Genomic DNA, 22,847 nt, shown 5'->3' with positions numbered 1-22,847 from the left:
AGGCTGATGCTATGGTTGATCTATCTAGGGCAACTGATGCCCCCTTTCAGGTATTCAAGAAGTCTATAATTTAGATTGATTTATTTTCAATGTTAAGAGCAAAAATACAGGTTCATCATGCTGCCTCTCCCTTGTTACAGTAAAAACTATATCCCTTCCTGGTGAATCATCTGATCCTGACAGACTTGCTGCCTTGATTTTCCACCTGCTTAGTGCCCCCTAGTGTAACTTTAAAAAAAATCCAACAAACAAAAAAAACAAACAAATAATACTTCTATTGTTTCATGGCATATCAGGACTCAAAATTGCCATGTTTTGAGGTAAATCATAATAGCCATAAAAGTGGCCTTTAAAAAGATCTTGCCAAGTTAAGGAAATGCTGGCGAAATCCATTTTAAAAAAAGACTACAGTATCAGCACGGATATCCATCACTTCTACACTGGATGTCATCTGTGTTGATCTCAACATGTAGCAATTGCATAAACAGATTGTACACATTCATTCAATGCACCGTGGACGTGAAATTCTGATGAGCAGTCTCATTCGGATATTCACTGCCTTTCATCTGAAAGAATTCATCCAACCTGTTGTCCTCAGTAGTAATAGCTTCCGAAAACTGCCACCGCGCAAAACAAGCTGTCCTACAAAGGTAAAGCACAATTCATAGTAAATAAATAAATAAATACTGTTGTCTTACACATGTTATGTGTGTCACCAGAGCAAAAGCACTTACATTCATGAAAACATCTTCTGCATAGTTGTCTGTGTCAGCATCCCACAAACACCTTGAAGAAACCCTGGAAAATACAAGATAAGACAAAGAGTAGAGAGTGTCACAGATGTCATGCATTCATCTTTAAAGGTCTGAACTACTTTTTGAAAAAAATGTACAATGCTACAGTATGTAATCCAAATTTTAAGACATGGAAAGCGAAAGTCATCTCTGGGTCTGTGCTCATTTGAGTGACTGACAGATTTTTGGAAATCATGGACATTGTGTGCAGTTTTACAAAGCTTCCCAACTTTTTTGGAATTGCAAATGACTTGTAATGTGAATGCCAATGTGTCCCACTGAAACTAAACTTTTTGTTTGTTTAACAGTTTCACTCACTTGACTCCTTGTCCTCGTTGTTCTCCAATGACCACCTGTACGACAAGCTTATATCTGTCAAACCCTGCATCTGTTGAGGAATAGAAATGAGCTGTACATCAGTATTTGTGCAAACATTCCTCAGAGAAAAAAAGGTGTGGGTACCATTATTCAAACTCAAACCTTGATGCTCTGTCCTTCTGAGTTATCATACAAGAAAAGGAAAAGGCATCACTCACTCTTCACTTTGTCCTTAATGCAGTCTGCAAGTGATCGGGAAAGCTCTGGGACTTCTTCTGGGTCATACCGCATCCCAGACAGTCGCTCCCTCACAATTTCACGAATACACTCCTTCACAACAGCTGGCTTAAACCTGGAAGATTTCACAGTGAGCAACAACCAATTTCCACAGGCCACAGTGCTCACAATTCATCCTACATCTAAATAAATGAATAAACACATTTTTTATCAATGGTCCACAATATTTATGTTGTATATTTTGAAGCATATAGCGTACCGTGTACTTCTTAAACTAGATTAGCAGTGAACCTTACAGCTACTTAACGTTGTGTTAGCTCATTACACGGTAAATACTTTTCTTTTAAAACGTAACCACGTTATTGAGACAGGCGTCAGTGTTAGTTAAGCTAACGTTAAAGTTCAGGTCAAATGGAAAACAGTTAAACAGTGGCCAACTTAACGTGAGCTAACATATCGTTAGCAATAAACACGCCAACTTCACCAGTTAGACATGATATTTAAACACTTTGAGACACTCACTTGTGCTGGTGATTAGGTCGTATGAGGTATGTGTCCGACCCCTCCATTGCATGTCAATAATATAAGCTTTCACTCGCTACAACAGGACAGACGACACTAAAAAGGCTGCGGCTGCTAAAAACGCAAGCTCTGCCGAGTTGTGTCCGTTACCATAGCGACGTCTTAGCCTAGTTTCCTGTTTCAAAATAAGAGCACGCTTAGAGTAAATATTTTTTGACTAGACAGTAACATGTTAAACGGAGTACTCTAATTAGTCAGTTGTGGGATATTTCTTTTAAATGTAGCCGTTTCAGAGTCATGTAAAGATCTTGTAAATACATTGTGACATTCTGTTGAAAGTTCCAGTGGTGGTTTTACTCAACGGTCTTATTTTGAAATATGCTACAAGTTGCTCTTTCAATGTTGTTTTCAATCAATATGAGATCATTTAGGAATACTGGGCAACCTCCATCAGCTGATGAAGACCAAGCAGTTGCGCTTGAAATACCCATAGAAAGCCAGTAAGAAGAACTCAACTTGAAATTATTTTGTCATGCGGAGAAAAACAACATATGAATGATTATTCACCTGGAAGCCAACTGGTACAGCCACACAGGGTTTGTAACCCGTGAAACTGTCTGCAGTCTAATCTATGGTCAATGAGCAGCTCCAGTCTGGGTTTGAAGGGTCCAGCAGTTTCTAATAGATAAAAAAAAAAAAAACCAATTGCTATTGTTCCCTTCTACTACTGACCTTACTGTCCTTATCACTGATGTCTGACAGGAATCAAAACACCTCCTTCTTATCTTTACTTACACTTTTATTTCTCAGACAAGGCCACTCTTTGATTTTATTGTCTCCTAAAATGCCACTGTAACCTCCACCATTTCAGTCAGATCTTTGGTATCTAAAGACACAAGACAGTGGATCTAATTCACCACCATTTTCAATATGATTTCTGAGCTTCTCTCCTTTCAAGGCCTCTCAAAGCTAGTAAACAACACAAATCCAATTTGGTACAAATTTGTTTGGTTTCTGTTTTGAATATAAATGAAGATAATTTTGAATAATTTAGGTTAGTAATTTTAAATTCCAGATCAATTGTGCTTGTCATAAGTAGGGTAACAGTGTGCTCAGTTTAATTCCTCGTCTGTAGAGGACCGCAGGCTAACCGAAGGTTAGGAGATAGTCCTTCAATGTCCGATAATATTGAGACTAATGTCTGAACCTGGTGTGATTTGTTACATTCAGTGTTGTTTATCATTATCTACAAGCCCTTGATGAGGTAGAAATTACAGTAACAATAACTGAATTACTCTTTGCTGCAAAACAGGTTAAATAAGCCATTTGACCTTAATGTTTCTTTGATTGTTTCTTTAAAATAAGTGTCTACCTGTGTAATTGTTATGGAAGAGATTAGAGATTTATGAGTTTATTATTTAAACCCTTATTCGTACAGTATAGTTCCTTCACTGATAACGGAATGCGATTCAAGGTAATGTGCAAACAGGCAGAGCAGCAACAAGATCGGCCTGTCTTGTTTTTAAATAATAAATGAACAGAAGTCAAAGTTCAAAATTCTTAAGTTTTATCTATTTTTGTATACAGTGTAAGATTCACTTATGGTCTAGGACAAATAATGAACAACTTAAATGAATTAGTGATAATCATGATAATGATTAGCAAAACAAGCACCTGTATAATTAAATTATCAGTACGTGAAAATAAGTATAAATATAAACACCTTACTGTGCTATCTGATAATATTCTGTTAGTACTTTTCTTCTGGAGGAATCCTTCTTTCTTTTGTTTTTTAATCTTTTGCCTTTTTGGTTTCTAATAAAGCATCTAGAAACAAACAAAGTTTTCATTTCCTGGAAGATAGTACAAAACTAGACATGAAACTTAAGGAAACCACTTTTAAGTTTCATTTTCCCCAAACACTAATGGGAGGGTCAAAGTCAAAAAGTGGTGAGTCATTCACTCAAGTTGTTTACATACTGATCAGCTGTCAGGGTTCTGTCATTTTTTCAGCCACCAACAGCAGTGATATCGAAAGGATGGAACAAACAGAGTGGACACGTATCTTCCAAAAGAAAGTAGATGATCTAAATAAAGGAGACTACTGGCGTTTGCAGTTTGATGACAGTATTGTTCCCAATAGCCCAAACCAGGGCTGGAAGCAGTACATCAGGAACACAGGTGCAAGGTTAGTGTGCTGGACTATAACCCAGTCTAGAAGGGTTGCTATAAGTGTTTGTCAGTGTGATGCAGAGTTTTAAGCCTTGAAGCATCAAATTATCTCACTAATAAAAGGCCTCAAACTTGATAATGCTTCATCCACTCTTCATATGTAATCAGGAAGGATGTGACTTGAAATTGCTCTTGCTTGTCTCATACATACTCTTACTATTTAACTTGGATACATTTTAAAGGTTCAAATGCACCACGTGCGGAAGAAGCTGGCCATCCAATAAAGCGATGGTGGTCTTTCACATGCAGCTGATAGGAGGACAGGGCACTGTCAAGATAAGGCGCATGCGTCAGAACTGCAAGCAGTGCAGTGCAGCTCCAATGGAGATTCCCAGCATCACCTCTGAGAACATCGACATCCTCCTTGAGAATCTGGTGGAGAAGATAAGAGAAAAATGCTACCATGAAGACCTGGGCAGAGGGAACAAACCTTTTGTAAACCTGGAAGTGAAAAGTCCCCATGAGCCAGCTCATTGTGAGGCTTGTATTCAAGGAATCTGTACAAGAGGTTCAGCATCTCTTGCTCCAGCCTTTTTTAATTAAAAAATATGATATTTATCTCAGGCTGCCTTATATCTATTCATATATATATAATTACAAGTTTAAATGAGGTTTTATGGGGTTTTAATGAGGTTTTATGCTTAAATTCAGTTTAGCAACACATCAATAGTATAAAACTGGTCTGCTTAAATGAATTAAACATGCATTCTTACAAACAAACTGAACAGTAAAACAGTAAAAGATAAATAAAAATTATTCATGCATTTAATGAATTGCATTTGTGATAATTTGTAGTGTTTTTTAAAAAAATGGTCTACTATTTATTCACATATATATAATAACAACAATATTAGTAGTATTTTTGTTGTTGGTGTGGTTGTTGTTGTTATTGTTAATATTGTTAATTATAATAAATGATATTAGTTATAAATACAATTATAATACATGAAAACATATAGAAAAGTATGAAAGAATGAATCAGTACATGTTGTTAAGTGTAAATACAAACAAGTTGACTTGGTTGTTATAACAATTCAAAATAAATATTCTGTTGGCACTTTTCGTCTTCTTTTTGTCATTGCTTTCTAATAAAGCATCTATACCAGCAACAATTGCATATCTCTCATCCTCTCAACAATGGAAATTATGAAAATAAATGATCATGATACTCTACAGGTCATTAAAACTAGACCATGTTGTGTAAGGTTATTTTCTGAAAGTACTGTTATTATTTGAATAAGATATAGTAAATATATTGTATGTTTTCATGCCCTGCATGGAAGATAAAAAAAGCATGTGGTGCAGGATAACACCAGTAGGTGGCAGTGTTGTGTGAATACTCCTGGTAAAGGTTTCAGTTTCTTTTCTCCTGCAGTCTAATGAAACATATAGTACAAAACTAGGCACGAAACTTAAGGAAATCACTTTTAAGTTTCTTTTTCCGCACACTCTATTGGGTTGGGTTTATACTGATCAGCTGTCAGAGTTTTGTCACTTCAGCCACCAGCAGCAGTGATACAGACAGGATGGCACAAGCAGAGTGGACACGTATCTTCCAGAATAAAGTAGATGATCTTAATAAAGGAGACTACTGGCGTTTGCAGTTTGATGACCGTATTGTTCCCAATAGCCCAAACCAGGGCTGGAAGCAGTACATCAGGAACACAGGTGCAAGGTTAGTGTGCTGGACTACTCTTAATTACTGTAGTTGGTGTGTATATATAGTATGTTAGGTTAATATATTAGATATTTTTAGTGTACTTGTGTATTTCAGTTGTGTGGGTCAGGTTGGGGTTAAGAGAATAAATGTAAGTTAATGCCATGTGTGACAACAACTATTGCATGAAATGTATGTAGCACTAAAACGGTTAAAAAGAGGGAGGTGTTGTACTTATAACCTAGTCTAGAAGGGTTGCTATACATTTTACAAACCACCAGATGTCAGTGTGATGCAGAGTTTTAAGCCTTGAAGCATCAAATTATCTCACTAATAAAAAGCCTCAAACTTGATAATGCTTCATCCACTCTTATGTAATCAGGAAGGATGTGACTTGAAATTGCTCTTAATTGTCTCATACATACTCTTACTATTTAACTTGGTTACATTTTCAAGGTTCAGATGCACCAGGTGCGGAAGAAGCTGGCCATCCAATAAAGCGATGGTGGTCTTTCACATGCAGCTGATAGGAGGACAGGGCACTGTCAAGATGAGGCGCATGCGTCAGAACTGCAAGAAGTGCAGTGCAGCTCCAATGGAGATTCCCAGCATCACCTCTGAGAACATCGACATCCTCCTTGAGAATCTGGTGGAGAAGATAAGAGAAAAATGCTACCATGAAGACCTGGGCAGAGGGAACAAACCTTTTGTAAACCTGGAAGTGAAAAGTCCCCATGAGCCAGCTCATTGTGAGGCTTGTATTCAAGGAATCTGTACAAGAGGTTCAACATCTCTTGCTTCAGCCTTTTTAAATTTAAGAATATGATATTTATCTCAGGCTGCCTTGTATCTATTCATATATATATATATAATTACAAGTTTAAATGAGGTTTTATGCTTAAATTTAGTTTAGCAACACATCAATAGTATAAAACTGGTCTGCTTAAATGAATTAAACATGCATTCTTACAAACAAACTGAACAGTAAAACAGTAAAAGATAAATAAAGATTATTCATGCATTTAATGAATTGGATTTGTGATGATTTGTAGTGTTTTTTAAAAATTGTCTACTATTTATTCACATATATATTATTATTGTTGTTGTTGGTGTGGTTATTGTTATTGTCACAACCTGGCTCAGAGGTATGACAAAAGATGGAGACCACACATGCCTTTAAACTATAAAACATACATTTAATTAAACTACATTAAGATTAACTTTGTATATCAATTCATCAGTAATGTTTGTGATGTATGGGTGTGTGAGAGTGTGTGTAAATGTAAGATGAAACAAAATATAATTAACCAAAGCTAAAAAAACAAAACAAAAAAAACAGCAACTCAAACAGGAGAGAGACAGAGGGAATGCTCAGAGCTCTTTTTATAAATGAGCATTTACACCAATTCAGGTGTTGTCCATCTCTCCTGATGAGATCCCAGACAACCAATCAGAAATTAGGTCAGATCCCAGACAACCAATCAGAAATTAGGTCAGGCCATAAAGCCGTCACATCCCCCTCCACACGAGCGATGTCCCACCTCCGACCCTGCAATAAAAGAAAAAATATTAAATTTCATTTACCAAACACCTGTCTAATCCGTTATTTACCAACAACCAATGAAAATTTTCCCATCACGTCCCAATACACCCCCACCCCCAATTCTCATGACCCAGCAACCTTGGATCCAGAGAAAGCACTTTTAAGAGTACCTAAAAATCAGGACAGAATACATACAAAAAGACAAATGGGCAATTTTTCTGTAAATGCAATCTTAAATCAAAGGGACGCGTGACATTTGCAACCACATTTTCTTTGCCTTTAATATGACGTATGTCCAAATGATATGGCTGCAAAATTAAGGCCCATTGCATCAATCTTTGATTTGGGTTTTGGAGCGAATGCAAAAAAAGTTAATGGGTTGTGGTCAGTATAAACCACCAAAGAAGAACCTGACCCAACATAAACATCAAAGTGTTGAAGGGCCCAAATAAGAGCAAGTGCCTCTTTTTCTATTACAAAATAATGCTTCTGATACACTTTAAACTTCTTTGAGAAGTAACTTATGGGCCTTTCCTCCCCACTTTTATCTGTCTGTAACAAAACTTCCCCAGACCCATCATCACTTGCATCTACTTGCAACTGGAAAGGCTGATCCAGCCGAGGAGTTGCGAGCACAGGAGCAGAGGACAACAGATGCTTCACTTGGTTGAATGCCTGCTGACAAAGGGGAGACCAAACATACTTAACATCAGTTTTCAACAACTCAGTCAATAGGGTTACAACAGAGGCAAAATTGGCACAAAACCCCCGATAATAACCCGCCATCCCCAAGAAACGCAGCAATTCCCGCTTAGTGGATGAAAAAGGTAATGCTTGCATTGCCAAGACTTTTGCATGAATAGGACACACTTTTCCCTGTCCCACAACCTTACCCAAATAGGTTACTTTAGCCTTTGCAAATTCACATTTGGCCAGATTTATAGTCAGGTGAGCCCAGAGCAGCCTGTCAAATAGAGCCTTCACTCTGTTGAGATGTTTTTCCTATGACTCACTATAGACCACCACATCATCCAAGTAGACTGCACAACCCTCCAGCCCACACACAACTTTGTTCATCAACCTCTGAAATGTGGCCGGAGCATTACGCAGTCCAAATGACTGTATACCGTAAGAGTACAGACTTGATGGTGTCACAAAAGCACAAATCTCTCTGGCTCTTTTAGAAAGTGGAACCTGCCAGTAACCCTTAAGAAGATCAAACTTGCTAACATATTTGGCCGCGTCAACCTGATCAACACAATCTTCCATCCGGGGGAGAGGGAAGGAGTCAGGTTTTGTTACTGCATTCACCTTCCTATAATCAGTGCAGGGTCTATAGGTGCAATCAGGCTTGCTAACCAAAAGACAAGGTGAGGTCCAGCTAAATGAAGAACGTTCAGCAATGGCATTATCCAACATATATGACACTTCTGAGTCCAAGATCTTTCATTTCTCTGGAGAAACCCGATACAACCGTTGAGTGACAGGCTAAGCATCTCCCACATCAACATCATGCTCAATTACATGAGTGCGACTAGGACAGAGACCTGGGAAACTTTGAATAAGCTTAACCAGCTGTTTACACTTACTTGTTATATTGATTAAATCATAATGATCATATTGTTAATTCTAATAAATTATATTAGTTATAAATACAATTATAATATGAAAACATGTATACAAATAAAAAAGTATGAAAGAATGAATCAGTACATGAGTGTCAATACAAACAGGTTGAACTGGTTGTTCTAATAATTCAAAAAAAAAATTCTGTTGGCACTTTTCTTCTTCTTTTTGTCATTGCTTTCTAATAAAGCATCTATACCAACAACAATTGCATATACTCTCATCCTCTCAACAATAGAAAAGGGGAACTTGGGACCTCTCTAAGCGAGAATCATACCCCTAGACCAACGAGCCACAAATTGCTGCTTTTTTGTGTAATACAAGTTCTGATTAAATACCTCATTAATATCAATGAATGTAACTAACGATCAGAAACTGGCGTGCTTCATCTCCTATGCATTTCATTCATGCATAAAAGTGCTATCATACCGAAATACTTTGCTGCAATCCATAAATAGAAGTCTCTTGACTAATTTTAGTGTCTTGGTTCAAGACAACTGTGCGTTGCTCACTTGGATCAGAAACCTGCCATGAAGGATCCTTTGCACAGAGTGTGTTCACAAGGGATGAACCAGGTGCTTTGATGGACTTGTATCTTTTTTTGAAGATTGCTCAACATACATCTTAACCAAATACTCTTACCCAAAGTCCAGATTTTGAGAGAAGGAGGGCTCGTCCGGGATTTGAACCCGGGACCTCTCGCACCCAAAGCGAGAATCATACCCCTAGACCAACGAGCCACAAATTGCTGTTTCTTTGTTTAAAACAAGTTCTAATTAAATACCTCATTAATATCAATGACTATAACTAACAATCAGAAACTGCCACAATCCAAAAAGAGAAGAGTCTTGACTAATTTTAGTGTCTTACTTCAAGACAACTGTGTGTTCTTCACTTGGATCAGAAACCTGCCATAAAGGATCCTCTGCACAGAGTGTCCGGGATTGTGTTCACAAGGGATGAACCAGGTGCTCTGATGGACTTGTATCTTTTTTTGAAGATTGCTCAACATACATCTTAACCAAATACTCTTACCCAAAGTCCAGATATTGAGAGAAGGAGGGCTCGTCCGGGATTTGAACCCGGGACCTCTCGCACCCGAAGCGAGAATCATACCCCTAGACCAACGAGCCACAAATTGCTGTTCCTTTGTTTAAAACAAGTTCTAATTAAATACCTCATTAATATCAATGACTATAACTAACAATCAGAAACTGCCGTGCTTCATCTCCTATGCATTTCATTCATGTATAGAGGAGCTATCATACTGAAAACCTTTCCCACAATCCAAAAAGAGAAGAGTCTTGACTAATTTTAGTGTCTTACTTAAAGACAACTGTGCATTGCTCACTTGGATCAGAAACCTGCCATGAAGGATCCTCTGCACAGAGTGTGTTCACAAGGGATGAACCAGGTGCTCTGATGGACTTGTATCTTTTTTTGAAGATTGCTCAACATACATCTTAACCAAATACTCTTACCCAAAGTCCAGATTTTGAGAGAAGGAGGGCTCGTCCGGGATTTGAACCCGGGACCTCTCGCACCCTAAGCGAGAATCATACCCCTAGACCAACTAGCCACAAATTGCTGTTCCTGTTTAAAACAAGTTCTATTAAATACCTCTTAAATTCAATGAATGTAACTAACGATCAGAAACTGGCGTGCTTCATCTCCTATGCATTTCATTCATGCATAAAAGTGCTATCATACCGAAATACTTTGCTGCAATCCATAAATAGAAGTCTCTTGACTAATTTTAGTGTCTTGGTTCAAGACAACTGTGCGTTGCTCACTTGGATCAGAAAACTGCCATGAAGGATCCTTTGCACAGAGTGTGTTCACAAGGGATGAACCAGGTGCTTTGATGGACTTGTATCTGCAGGGTCCTCTGCACAGAGTGTCTTCACCTAATTAAATAATTATCTTTTTTTGACAAATACTTAACATAGATCTCAGAAATGTTTTGAAGTTCTTGTCCACGATTTGAACTGATGACCTCTTACACCTGAAATGAAAAAGGGTTAGGTGAGGAACACCTGTTTCTCAGAAGCCATTCACTCTTTATTTGCGTATGACCAGCAGGTGTGACACAGATGCCACTATGGTCAGTCTCCACCATCTGCAAGTCACACACTGTGGTACAAAAAATTAACTGTGGTTTATTTTTGTTTTGTATCAAACCACATACAGGGAATGTGGCTGCCTTGCAAAGTTTTCCATTTCCCACCTCATTTGGCAGGGATTTGTCCACATCACGCTTGATTTACAGTCGCAACATGTATATCTTGGCCACTGAAGTAGATTAAGTCTTGCAAGCGCTAGATTGCCAGGTAAGTGGTGGATGTGCTTTTGCTGTGTGGCAACGGTTATCCATGTATAAGCTCAGCACTTGACAGCAATTGACAGCTAAAAACAAATGTTCTGTTGAAGTAGTGTGGTGATTATTCTGTGTGCTCTGCAGACATGCAATCCTGATAAAACTGCTTGCATCTGACACCTGTAGAAAGATAAAGATTTATCTTTTGACATCATGACATCCAAGGATTCTACACTGAAGGTAAAGTAACTTCTTTTAGTGCATATTCTATGTTGTGTGATATTATTCCTGAGGCTAAATATAGCATGAATTCTAATAAAACTTCGCTATAACCCCTATAACCTTGTTTTAAATAATGAATCCCACAACCTAAATAGTTTACATGTTTTAGTTGCTTAAACTGGAAAAATATCAATGTTTTATCCTAGGGTCTTCTGCCATCAGTCATGCTCTCCTTGGTCATGTTTCTCATTCTTATACCAGGTAAGCTTTTTGGTAAGAACAATACTGAGTATTAGACATGAGGTCTTAGATCAACAAGGCAACATAAGTAACAAACTGAAAAAGTGTGGGATAATATATTGCATTACAAGATGTGTGTGCAATATTGTAAACCAAATACTAGAAACTGTAAGGTCCTGTGATTCTGCATTAAATTAGAAGTTATCAAAATCCCATCTGATACAATGTTCACAGTATTTAATGCATTTTGTATGTTAAATTTCAGCTATTTTGTTGAAAATCATATGTTCACAACTGGACTTTAAATCTTCTCACCAGGTCTGTGTGGTGCCATTCGTGTGAACTGCTCTGAACCAACCCAACCTGCGCTGCTGGAGGCTCTGACTCCAATCTTTACCATGAGTGCTATACGACCTGTCACTAACATGACAACTCGCACAAATGTCAGCATCTTCTTCACCTTGTATGGGATATTAGGAGTGGTATGTTCAGCTCTTAGTAGATTCAAAATAATATATATAATACTTTGGGTGTGTACTGTATTTGCATTTCATCACTGAATATGTTGTATGTGAACCTCTCATAATGAAGCTCTTCAGATGTGCAGCATGTTAAATCAATAAAATCAATAACAAATAATTACTATGCCAACTGAGCTTTACAAAGGTATAATTTCATACATATTTAATATTGTTGCCAGTAAAGCAACAGTTTGTGTAATTCTGTCCTCAACCAAACATCATTTATTTATGTTGCTGTGCTTCACTGAGACTCCTTTAAAGAATTTGAACTAGACAGCATTTTTATGTCTTATTGAAGCTTTTCTTGTCTTCCAGGATGAAAAGGCTCAACTCTTGCTCACTTACCTTTGGCTAAATTCTGTAAGTACTATCTATATCTAGTAGGGATTTTTTTGGAAATGTACAAATAGCCGCCCTGTGCACTCACACCAGTTTTGTTGTTTTAGTGGTGGATGAATGAGCTTGTTGAATGGGATCCAGTCCAGTGCGGCGCAGAAAAGATTTCTCTTCCCCGGAAGAAATTTTGGGTACCAGATATTGTCATCAATGAATTGTGAGTTTCATCATACTTTATACCATATATCATAACCATTCACTGAATATAACATGCTCTTATATTACATCTTACATCTGTGTTAATTAATAAGTTAAAGCTAAAAGCTAAATTATTTGTTTTATTTGCTTACATGCTATAATCCAATAATAGCGCTAAATCTATTTCCTATTTGCAGCAGTTGGTAAATTTAAGGTACTACGCTCTTATTTTGTGGACATTACACTCATAACTTCTTTGCTTACTTCCCGTCTTGCAGTATGAATGAAAACACAGCCCCCCCTGTTCCATATGTCTACCTGTACAGCAATGGAAGGGTGCACGATGCTCATCCAGTCAAAGTTGTCAGCTCCTGTAACCTTGATATCTACACCTTCCCATTTGACATACAGAACTGTACTTTCACCTTCAACTCCTACATCCATTGGGGTAAGGTACTTCACCAAATGACATGTCAATATAAAGAGGCAATATGTAATACATACATAATCCTTATATAAGAAATAATGCAAGGCAATATGTCCTGATATCAATTTCTATTTTGAGATATATAAGACCACTTATTTTGTATTCATCCCCAATGATTATTCAAACAATTTATTTCTTCTTTGCTAACTGGTCATTTAAAAGGGGAAAAAAAACTGTCTGAATAAAAATTTTGAATAAAGACATTTATTTGTTGAGAAGCAACAAACAATATTGTCTGACATCCTAGATTCACTGTGTTATACACCATTACACAACTCTGCATGAGCCAATTCAAGATCAGAATAGTTGAGAAGCACATCACAGTGTGATTCCTATCATGTTATGTATGTATGTATGTATGTATGTATGTATGTATGTATGTATGTATGTATGTATGTATATGTATATAATGAACATAAGTCAAGTGAGAGGAAGGAATATCTGTTGCACTTCTCATTAGTTTACTGTGACAAGCTAGTAACAGACAAGAAACATGAACAAAATATATGTAATCTATATGAATCACATGAATTATAGCTCTGTAATGTGGTTTATTGGCCTTGATTCTGTAGGATATACAGCATTTCTCTATTCCTCTCTCCCTAGCAATGGACATAATGATTTTCCTGGGAAAGACTGCAGAAAACATCACAAAGCACTCCAAAAATGTGATGACCACCATGGGGGAGTGGGAGCTGCTGGAAATCACTGCCCACAAATACAACCCGGGACATGGTGATAGTGACTATATTGATGAGCTTGTATTTCATGTAAGTTGGTTGATGTCTGTAAATTAGATAAAATTCGCAGTAAATTGCATTTCCAGCTCAGGTTCTATAAGCAAATCATTGTTGTGGATTTTCTTTATTTACTTTTCTCTTGTGTCTCTTTTTGCATAAATTTAACATACTCAAATATATCGATTTACCTATTCAAATCCAGCAGCTACAGTAAAGATATTGTATGTGGACTGAGTTATAACAACAATATGTGTTAAGAGATTTTAACACTCACCCCAAACTCATTTTGCTCTGCTCAGTTTTGCTGTCTAGTACAATGAGCATGAAAATAGTTTTTCAACATTTTTTAACTATGACTGAAGATGTTTTTCTAACTTCAAAATAAAAATGTTTCTTTGATCATCTTTTAGTTTGAAATGTATAACTTTACTCTGAGCCATACAGTATATAGCCATTCCAAGCTTTCATGTCATGTTGAATAACGTCAAGTTCACCACCCCTTCAGGTAAAAAAAAAAGGTGCACAGAAAAGGTATCTGAGAAAGTGTTTTTAAATTTTCCTCTGCAGATCAGAGTGAGACGGCGGGCCACCCTGTATGTGGTGAACCTCCTGATCCCCAGCTGTTTCCTCATCACAGTGGACCTCTTCAGCTTTCTCCTGCCTCCCCAGACTGTGGATCGATCCTCCTTCAAGATGACCCTCATCCTGGGCTACACAGTCTTCCTGCTCATCATGAATGACCTGCTGCCTATCACTGGAAACACCATACCTCTTTTAAGTCAGTGTCATTTAGTCTCAGTTTTTGTGTGTGTTACATAGTGGACCTTTCCACCATCAATAATTTTTAAGAATTTTTTTCATGTTTCAAGAGATCTTATACACATGGAAATCTGGGGCAGGTAGTGTGAATAAGTGTTAAAAATGGCTGCAATCTTGATCTTCACACTCTATAGTTAATATTACATAGGATTTATGTGTAATTTACATATGTATTTCCAAAGAGGGGTTTTTATTTTTGACCTGCATAGGAAGATTTCTCCCCACTCATTATACAGCAAGCTATATAACACTTTCTCTCTGCTAGATGTGTTTTTCTCTCTCTGTCTGGCTCTGATGGTGGCCAGTCTACTGGAGACTATCTTCATCACCAATCTACTGTGCGGCTCTGCTGACTTCTCTCCTGTTCCTCACTGGATCCGAGTTTTTGTTCTGCAGTTTCTGGGATGTCTTGTTTGCCTTCCTTGGAAAGCTAAAAAAACAAAGTTTTCAGGTATACAGTTTATATAATATTACATAAATGGAGTAGATCCGATGAATCACAATCGGATAAAATATGATTGTTGGTAATATTTTCTGGATTGATTTTTAAAAATTCAATCTTTTTTTTAATTGAAAACTAGACATGAAACCAAGCACTGTGATGGCACAGCAAAAAGCTGATGAAAGACCTTTAGAGGAGATTGGGACAGCAGCAGAGGGCATGGCCCTTCGGGAGCTGAAAAGCCTGGGCAGGGACCTCCAGGCCATCCGTCTCCAGGTGGAACAACAGCAGGGTCAAAACCAGAGCTCGGAGGAGTGGATCCAGGTGGGTTTCATCATAGACCGTCTGCTGTTTGGCCTCTACATCTTCTTCATAACAGTCAGCTTCATTACCATCTTGATAATCTGGGTGAACTCATATAATCAGTAGACAACTGCTGTCTGTTTTAATGGGCTCCATTTATGTAGCTAGAGAATCACATGTTTGTTGAATTTTGATCAATACATGATAATATTGCTATGTATTTAGATGACTTGTTTTGGAGCCAATACATTTATACATACTCTAAAGTTATTGTATAATTATTGCTAATAATAAAATGGTCATATTATCGCTGGACATTAAATTAGCTTTACTATATTAACTAGATGTAATTTTAAGCATTTTGTGATACATTGTGCCATTTTAAAATGGAGGAAACTATTGTATACAAAATAAAATTACTTTTAAAAAAATCATTCAGTTTTTGATTGACATTCATTTCAAACATAAGAATCATGTTCCAATTGTGTCCTAATCCACAGTCAACAACAATAACATAATTAGAAAATGTAGTGTCTAGTAATGGCTCCACCAGTCCAAAATCACAATAAATTAAACAAACAAATCATGTAAGATAAATATCAACTATCATCTGATCTATATAGAATATGATCACAATTTTAACAAAGCTACCAACAAAAGATTCCTGAAATAAGCACATAACAAAAACTGAAAGATACTGAGTTGATAAAGAAGCATAGAATAAGAATAACTTATTTAAACTATCTGCATGTTTAATTATGCAAGTTCTGATGGCGTGTATTAAACACATTTAACCATGGAAGTGTATTTTAGCCTTAAGAATGTAATAAACTTATAGATTCATATTACATAAACCGAATCTCTAAACAAACCTAAATACCAGTTTTAAAAATCATCAAAAAAACATTTTTGCAGTCACACAGAAAGAGAACAAAGTACAAAAAAGGGTACACTACATGGCCATCCCATAAATGGACTTAGCCATTTAAGGGACAGTAGCCCAACATATATCTCCACACAATATAGTGTATCTTGAATCCAAATTATAAATTATATTGTGTGTACTCACTTGCAATAACATATTATGCCAACTGGTATGCTTAAAAAATATTTCAGTACCTCCCCTTTTACCTTGAAAACTAATACTGCATGTAGTTAGTTTTAAAGTAAATCTCGGATTTTCTGTATGAATATGAAGAACTCACAAGAATGTAAGCAGGAGAGTCAAATCATTTCTCTGAACAGTATCTCTTTCTGCTGATCACATTTAAATGTAAGCAAAATTCCTTTAGGTTATTACATTAATATTGGAAACCTTGAACAATCACATTTTCCATTTTGAGACTTGAATTGAAAAATACACATTTTATATCTGGATATAATGATTTCCTGTTGTTGGGACAGACTGTGGGATTGATGTGCTTTTTAGGCATTTCACATTCTATATGAACTCACTTCAAAATGTAGCTCTTAAATGTCATGTCTATATTTGCCACAGACATGATGCACTGTAAGTGATGTGCTGGTGGTTAGGGCAGGTCTATATGTGCATCACTCAAACTAACAATTTGCTCTAGTACTGTACTATCTGTCTATCTACTATCTGTATTATCATAAAAATTAGGGATACTTTTACTTGGATAAATCTGAGAGGCAAATACTGTACATTTGATTCCACTACATTTGTCTGACATCTTCAGTTACAATTTTTCATATCCTTCCTGTCCGGTGAAAACTTGTATCTCCAAATTAATTTCTGATAAACTGAATGATTAAATTTTCCTTCATGGGTTGAGAAAATTTTCCTACTTATTAAACTTAATTAACTATTTAAAACCTTCTTTGGATTAGCTGGAAAATGCATTGCCACTGAGCGGAAAATAAGGCTTTTTCCTTGGTGATGCTACAAACATATCATCTTATAAAATATGAGGATTTGGTAAAGTTTAAACTACCAAAAAGTATGTGAAGTAGTTCAAATAAGCACAGCCTTTAACAACTACAACAGCGAAATCCAGGATTCACATTAACATAACAGTAAAAATCCATCATATATTATAGTAAAACACTGACAGGGAGATTTTCTTTTGCAGAATGAATACTTATATTTTTGATACACATTACATTTTGATGATAATATTTACATACTTTTACTTAAGTTGAATGCAGGACATTTAACTTCTAGTGGAGTATTTTTGCAGTGTGGTATTAGTACTTTTACTGAAGTCAAGGATCTGAATACTTCTTCCACCACTGGTTTTTAGTGCTACCCGCTGAAAGTCAAGCCTTCTAAGGTTCTGTTCATCTTCATCTCTGTGCTGATGTATGGTAAGTAGAAGACAGCTCCTCTGACATATAGTAAATGAGTATGAAACTGAGGCCACTGTGTATATTTATAGACATTTAGTGAATGGCATTACTCAGTAGAAGTGATCTAATGTCTCTCTAATTTAAATCCAAAGATTTTTATGAAAAATAGAGTATCATGTCAAGTGTCTGTTGTTTCGAATTCTTGGCAGCATGATAACATATTTTAACATGTGTTAAAAGGGTAAAGGTTTATGGGGGGTTGAGTTGTCCTCCTGTAATATATGGCAAGTGTTTATGGGCAGACTCTCTTTTCTGGGGGAATAACCCATACGTCATACTGTTGTAATGAGAACAGTATGAGCAGTAGAAACATTCATTCTTTATAAAAGGGCCTATAAAAGCCTATAAAAGATTTTTGCAATTAAGGTCTTCTGAGGATTTTAGTCATTGGCAAATATAAAATCTCCATCCACAATAAGTGACACTGTCACACAAAAAACAAAAACAAAAAATTGACAAGTCTTCCAAACCATGCTGACTCACACTTGCATCTTTTGTCTTCCTTATGCTGTTTGAGGACACATACATTGTGGGGATTAATGAAGTTACAATACAGTTCTTTTGAGTTTTGAAATTCATACAGTTGGGAAATACCTTTACTTTCTCTTAATTGGTGCAGCAAATGTGAGGTCTACTTTAACAATTCTAATGTTATTACATTTCGTCTTTTTTTCTATAGCTCCGAGCAATTCCGTCATGCTAAACTGCTCTCGACCTGACCCACCCTCCTTGCTGGAGGCTCTCAGACCAGTCTTCAACCTGAGCTCCATTCGACCTGTCATGAATATGTCAACCCCCACTACAGTTGGCATTGACTTCATCTTGTTTGGCATTTTGGGAGTGGTAAGGGACGTTGCATCAACCTAAAATCAATTCGTCCATTTGCATCTAAGTGTAAAGAGTGTAATCTACTTTTATCAACCTATTAGAAACCTATTAAAAATGTAAGTAAATGTTGGTTCTTTTTCAGGATGAAAAGGCCCAACTCTTGACAACGTACATCTGGCAAACTTTAGTAAGTGCTGTACTTCCTTTAAGATCAGGTTCACAGTTTACTGGAAGTAATAAAATTATTCATTTCTATCTGAAAATTTAGAACAGTACTACTGTACCCCAGCAGCAGAACACTAGAAGCTATGTGATGTAATCTATCAAAAAGACATTTGACGATTCCAAAAGTAACCAGCTGGTCTCACCTAAAGACTCAAGTTTTATACTTTATGTAGTTAGTAACATATATTATGTGCCATAACTGTCTGATTCATAATGCAGGGATGGAAAAATGAGTTTGTCAGTTGGGACCCAGACCAGTGTGGTGCTTCAACAATTACAATTCCAAGGAAACTGCTTTGGGTACCTGATATGGTCATCAATGAATTGTAAGTTTGATTGATTCCCACATAAAAGACAGGGACTTATCAACGGGCTGGTAGATAAACATAAACTCTCTTCTTTAGATCATTATTTAAATGTTTAGATTTAATACCCATTCATATTATAACACAGAAAGGATATCAACAATCATATTTATGGGTTTTATGTCTTTTCTCATCCTGCAGTATGGAGAAGAATTCAGCTCCATTTGTCCCATACAGTTATGTGTATTCTGATGGATATGTGCTTGATCAACAGCCTGTCAAAGTGGTTAGCTCCTGCAGGCTCGACATCTACACATTTCCATTTGACATCCAGAACTGCAGTTTAAGCTTCAACTCCTATTTACTCCGTCGTAAGTAGAATGTAACTTAATGAAACAAAAAACAATACTCTGTATATACATTACATTTTTGTAATTATTATTTTTTGTTTAAGTTTAAATGCAATTATTAATTGATTATATCTCACAAAAGCTTTGACTATATTATATTTTCTTTTCAGAGGCTTCTTTGCAGCTTAACCAGACATTATCTGTAGAGGAAATATTTAAAAACTCTAAAGAAGTGATGACAACTATGGGTGAGTGGGAACTAGTTGGACTCAAAGTGAAGAAATACGAACCACCAGCTGGGGATGGAGAAATTTATGAAGAGATTCGTTTTTTTGTAAGTAAATACTTTAGACTATAAACCTTTACAGTCCAATATTATGTAATTGTATATAATAATGTACAGGTCTTTCCACCACAAAATAGCTTAGATCCATTTCATACTTGTAAAACTAAAAAATATTCAGTCTTCATATCAGGAACTTCTTCATTTTAGTGCAAAAAAACGGTAGAATTACATCACCAGCACCAATGAAATAAGGTTTACCAGCTGCTGTATATCTGTTGACACTGCTGCAGGTCACAGTGAAGCGCCGGTCCACCCTGTATGTTGTGAACCTCCTGATCCCCAGCTGTTTCCTCATCACAGTAGACCTCTTAAGTTTCCTGCTGCCTCCCAGGAGTGTTGACCGATCATTGTTCAAGATGACCCTCATCCTGGGCTACACAGTCTTCCTGCTCATCATGAACGACTTGCTGCCTATCACTGGAGATACCATACCGCTCATGAGTCTGTTTAAAATGTCTTCTATTCCTTCCAACTTAATGTGAAATGCAAGTGAAAAGGAAAGTGAATTATTATTACTTAATATTATTCCATCAAAACTGTTTTTTTTTTTAAATATAGTTTTAGTTTAACCTATTGTTATTTTTGTGCTCTCTGGACCAGCTCCTGTTAATATATTAAATACATTATTATATACATTTTTAACTTAATTTGAGCATGGATCCAGCTGAAAGAGTGGCCTTTTAATATTTCCCTTAGATGTCAAAGCAGAGCTAAGAGCCGTGAATACACTTGCACTTATATTCATCAGGACAGAAACATAAATTAAAATGATTGTTAATATTACTCCATATCTGATGTGCAAAAGGGTATGTTCATTATATCAACTTCAAAGTAGGATTATACTACTAGGATTTAAAAAGGCTTGTACTATTACTATTATTCTAGATGTGTTCCTGTCTCTGTGCATGGCTATGATGGTGACTAGTCTACTAGAAACTATCCTCATCACCAACCTACTGTGTGGCTCTGCACACTACCCTCCAGTCCCTCACTGGATCCAAGTCTTTGTTCTTCACATCCTGGGCCGCCTGGTACAACTTCCTCCAAAGCCTAGAGATCTAGAGGAGACAGTCTTCCAAAATCCTGCTGCACAAGGTAAGATGACTAACCTCAGTGTGGTTTTATACAGATAAAGCTATTCATGCAGTCGTGCATTATGAGCTGCAGAGAAATCTGTGAACAAGTTAGCAGAAACCTTTAAAGCTGCTATGACTTCCTCCCTCACTTTCTTTGAAATAGAAATGAAAGTCTCCTCTGTGGTGGCAGAGGACAGTGTGGCTCCAAAACAGAAGGGACTGTTTGATGAAGACAAGGCCTTGCAGGAGCTGAGGAGCCTGGGCAATGACCTCCAGATCATTCACCATCAGCTAAAGAAGCAGCTTGGTGGAAACCTGAGTTCAGAGGAGTGGATCCAAGTGGGTTTCGTCATAGACCGCCTGCTGTTCGGTCTCTACATTGTCTTCATATCTGTCAGTTTTATTACCATCCTCATTATCTGGATGAACTCAAACGACATATCCTGATTTTACTTTGAGTTTTTCATACATTGGGAGAATTAGTGAATTATTATCTGTTAATATGTTTTTTCCTTGTTACTACACATAGAGGAAACTTAAAGGTTGGTTTAACTTTTGTATTTGACAGTAATAATTTACACTCCTGTCACAATTCATGTTAATGTGCTATTTATTTTCTTAATTAATTATTCTATATTAAATGATCATGTTTACATTGATTTTTTAGGGCACTGAGGCTATAAACCCAGTGTCTAAGAGTATCTTATCTAGTTCCTGCTGACACGACCTTTGATTTCTCTAAAATTAAACTTGGATCCATTTTTATATAATTTGATTTAAATTGCAGGCTGGGGGAAATGAACTTTTTTCAGCTTCTGAAAGGGACATGCCATGAGATATTTAAGAACTGCTTTAATCTACCATTTGCCATTTTAATTTTAAAGTGTATACTTTAATTAGATTAATAACAGTAATGTGTACAGTTCAGTCTCGACCTGATTTTCATTGTGATTATCTGTGGTGGCAAAAAGAGGTGGGTGTCTCTATAATTACAATGTTATTTTAGTATATTGACTTTTATACTTTATATCTTTGATGAATTTGAGAGAGAGAATGACTGAGACGAGGGAGTGCAGGTAGTCAGAAAGTCACTAACTCAGAGAAATAAAATGTTATTTTCTTTCACAACAGTTATAATCAGCACAAATAAACACCCCTTTAGAATGCAGTAAAATTCCAGAAAATAGAAACATCCCACACGTCACAGTAGTGTTTTTCTTCATTGATTTAAAATATGAATTTGATTGATCTTTCTAATAACAAAATCTCATGACAAGCGAAGATTAAAGAGATAGTGACAATCATGGTGGAGATATTTTTGATTTACAAGGAGAAACTGGGTGGAAAACCACTGAAAAAAATGACACTTGGTGTGCCGACGTGAACAGTGGAACGTGTGAATGTTTATTACTAAGCACAGGCAATTTGTGATTTGTAAAATCTTTACATTGAGTTATACCCCATTTTCTTTTTAAAATATCTTCAGTGCCAGTCATTTATAATTTGTATTTATTTATTTATTTATTTATTTATTTATTTATGTATTTATTTATTATTTTTGCTAACTTTTCAACAAGCAACAAATATAGGTATATAAGATATACATGTAAACATGTAATACATTAAGGATCATCATGCATGTCTTTTCATATTTATAACTGATTACATTCAGACAAATGACTGAATAAGAGTGCACAGCAGAGCAACATTTTCCACAGAAAAGTTCTTCCTTATTTTATAGACTTATATAGGAATATAAACTTTTTTCTGATGCTAATATACTGTATGTATGG

The 22,847-nt window shown here is 36.4% G+C and overlaps 5 protein-coding genes and 3 non-coding genes across 8 annotated transcripts in view; 4 read left to right on the top strand and 4 right to left on the bottom strand.

The window, feature by feature from the left end:
• Positions 1–2,047, bottom strand: part of dynlt2b (dynein light chain Tctex-type 2B) — a 2,406-nt gene extending 359 nt beyond the window's left edge. Inside the window, exons 1-5 of the mRNA XM_010741977.3 lie at positions 1,872–2,047; positions 1,331–1,464; positions 1,113–1,182; positions 735–798; positions 1–642 (exon numbers count right to left, since the gene is read on the bottom strand). The exon at positions 1–642 is cut by the window's left edge and continues 359 nt beyond it. Coding sequence (XP_010740279.1) covers positions 595–642; positions 735–798; positions 1,113–1,182; positions 1,331–1,464; positions 1,872–1,918 — 363 coding nt within the window. The 5' untranslated portion in view covers positions 1,919–2,047 and the 3' untranslated portion in view covers positions 1–594. The remainder of the gene's footprint in view (positions 643–734; positions 799–1,112; positions 1,183–1,330; positions 1,465–1,871) is intronic.
• A 1,792-nt stretch (positions 2,048–3,839) lies between these two features.
• On the top strand, positions 3,840–5,160 carry LOC113748037 (receptor-transporting protein 3-like). The gene is made up of 2 exons (XM_027290616.1): positions 3,840–4,059; positions 4,286–5,160. The coding sequence occupies exons 1-2, from the start codon at positions 3,911–3,913 to the stop codon at positions 4,644–4,646; spliced, it is 510 nt and encodes a 169-aa protein (XP_027146417.1). The 5' UTR covers positions 3,840–3,910; the 3' UTR covers positions 4,647–5,160.
• Positions 5,161–5,537: 377 nt separating this feature from the next.
• Positions 5,538–6,790, top strand: LOC113747946 (receptor-transporting protein 3-like). The gene is made up of 2 exons (XM_027289879.1): positions 5,538–5,778; positions 6,217–6,790. Exons 1-2 carry the CDS (start codon positions 5,630–5,632, stop codon positions 6,584–6,586), a joined length of 519 nt encoding a protein of 172 aa, XP_027145680.1. The 5' UTR covers positions 5,538–5,629; the 3' UTR covers positions 6,587–6,790.
• Positions 6,791–9,597: 2,807 nt separating this feature from the next.
• Positions 9,598–9,669, bottom strand: trnap-ugg (transfer RNA proline (anticodon UGG)). Its single transcript has one exon. It is a non-coding gene; the product is annotated as a tRNA-Pro (tRNA).
• Positions 9,670–9,990: 321 nt separating this feature from the next.
• On the bottom strand, positions 9,991–10,062 carry trnap-cgg (transfer RNA proline (anticodon CGG)). The gene has a single exon. It is a non-coding gene; the product is annotated as a tRNA-Pro (tRNA).
• Positions 10,063–10,436: 374 nt separating this feature from the next.
• trnap-agg (transfer RNA proline (anticodon AGG)) lies at positions 10,437–10,508 on the bottom strand. The gene has a single exon. It is a non-coding gene; the product is annotated as a tRNA-Pro (tRNA).
• Positions 10,509–12,133: 1,625 nt separating this feature from the next.
• Positions 12,134–15,680, top strand: LOC109141727 (5-hydroxytryptamine receptor 3A-like). The gene is made up of 8 exons (XM_027290249.1): positions 12,134–12,190; positions 12,545–12,589; positions 12,676–12,782; positions 13,042–13,211; positions 13,857–14,020; positions 14,558–14,768; positions 15,075–15,215; positions 15,391–15,680. The coding sequence occupies exons 1-8, from the start codon at positions 12,134–12,136 to the stop codon at positions 15,678–15,680; spliced, it is 1,185 nt and encodes a 394-aa protein (XP_027146050.1).
• Positions 15,681–18,620: 2,940 nt separating this feature from the next.
• LOC104938925 (5-hydroxytryptamine receptor 3E-like) lies at positions 18,621–21,501 on the top strand. The gene is made up of 7 exons (XM_019273275.2): positions 18,621–18,767; positions 19,197–19,303; positions 19,484–19,653; positions 19,803–19,966; positions 20,209–20,419; positions 20,864–21,073; positions 21,218–21,501. Exons 1-7 carry the CDS (start codon positions 18,621–18,623, stop codon positions 21,499–21,501), a joined length of 1,293 nt encoding a protein of 430 aa, XP_019128820.1.
• Positions 21,502–22,847: the final 1,346 nt, after the last annotated feature.

Source organism: Larimichthys crocea, chromosome XVII (genome assembly GCF_000972845.2).
Source record: "Larimichthys crocea isolate SSNF chromosome XVII, L_crocea_2.0, whole genome shotgun sequence".
Taxonomy (NCBI): Eukaryota; Metazoa; Chordata; class Actinopteri; family Sciaenidae; genus Larimichthys; species Larimichthys crocea.
Note: the sequence above shows the minus strand (reverse complement) of the source record. Positions and strands in the feature narration are given on the sequence as shown.

What these genes read in the sequence shown, in the direction of transcription:
- LOC104938925 (XM_019273275.2), top strand. Translation starts at nt 18,621, where the DNA reads ATGCTAAACTGCTCTCGACCTGACCCACCCTCCTTGCTGGAGGCTCTC. An exon ending in TGTTTGGCATTTTGGGAGTG is followed by an intron (nt 18,768 to 19,196) that starts GTAAGGGACGTT and finishes TTCATAATGCAG; the next exon opens with GGATGGAAAAATGAGTTTGT. An exon ending in ATGAAGAGATTCGTTTTTTT is followed by an intron (nt 19,967 to 20,208) that starts GTAAGTAAATAC and finishes ACACTGCTGCAG; the next exon opens with GTCACAGTGAAGCGCCGGTC.
- LOC113748037 (XM_027290616.1), top strand. Translation starts at nt 3,911, where the DNA reads ATGGAACAAACAGAGTGGACACGTATCTTCCAAAAGAAAGTAGATGAT. An exon ending in ATCAGGAACACAGGTGCAAG is followed by an intron (nt 4,060 to 4,285) that starts GTTAGTGTGCTG and finishes TACATTTTAAAG; the next exon opens with GTTCAAATGCACCACGTGCG.
- LOC113747946 (XM_027289879.1), top strand. Translation starts at nt 5,630, where the DNA reads ATGGCACAAGCAGAGTGGACACGTATCTTCCAGAATAAAGTAGATGAT. An exon ending in ATCAGGAACACAGGTGCAAG is followed by an intron (nt 5,779 to 6,216) that starts GTTAGTGTGCTG and finishes TACATTTTCAAG; the next exon opens with GTTCAGATGCACCAGGTGCG.
- LOC109141727 (XM_027290249.1), top strand. Translation starts at nt 12,134, where the DNA reads ATGACAACTCGCACAAATGTCAGCATCTTCTTCACCTTGTATGGGATA. An exon ending in TTGATGAGCTTGTATTTCAT is followed by an intron (nt 14,021 to 14,557) that starts GTAAGTTGGTTG and finishes TTTCCTCTGCAG; the next exon opens with ATCAGAGTGAGACGGCGGGC. An exon ending in TGTTCTGCAGTTTCTGGGAT is followed by an intron (nt 15,216 to 15,390) that starts GTCTTGTTTGCC and finishes ATTGAAAACTAG; the next exon opens with ACATGAAACCAAGCACTGTG.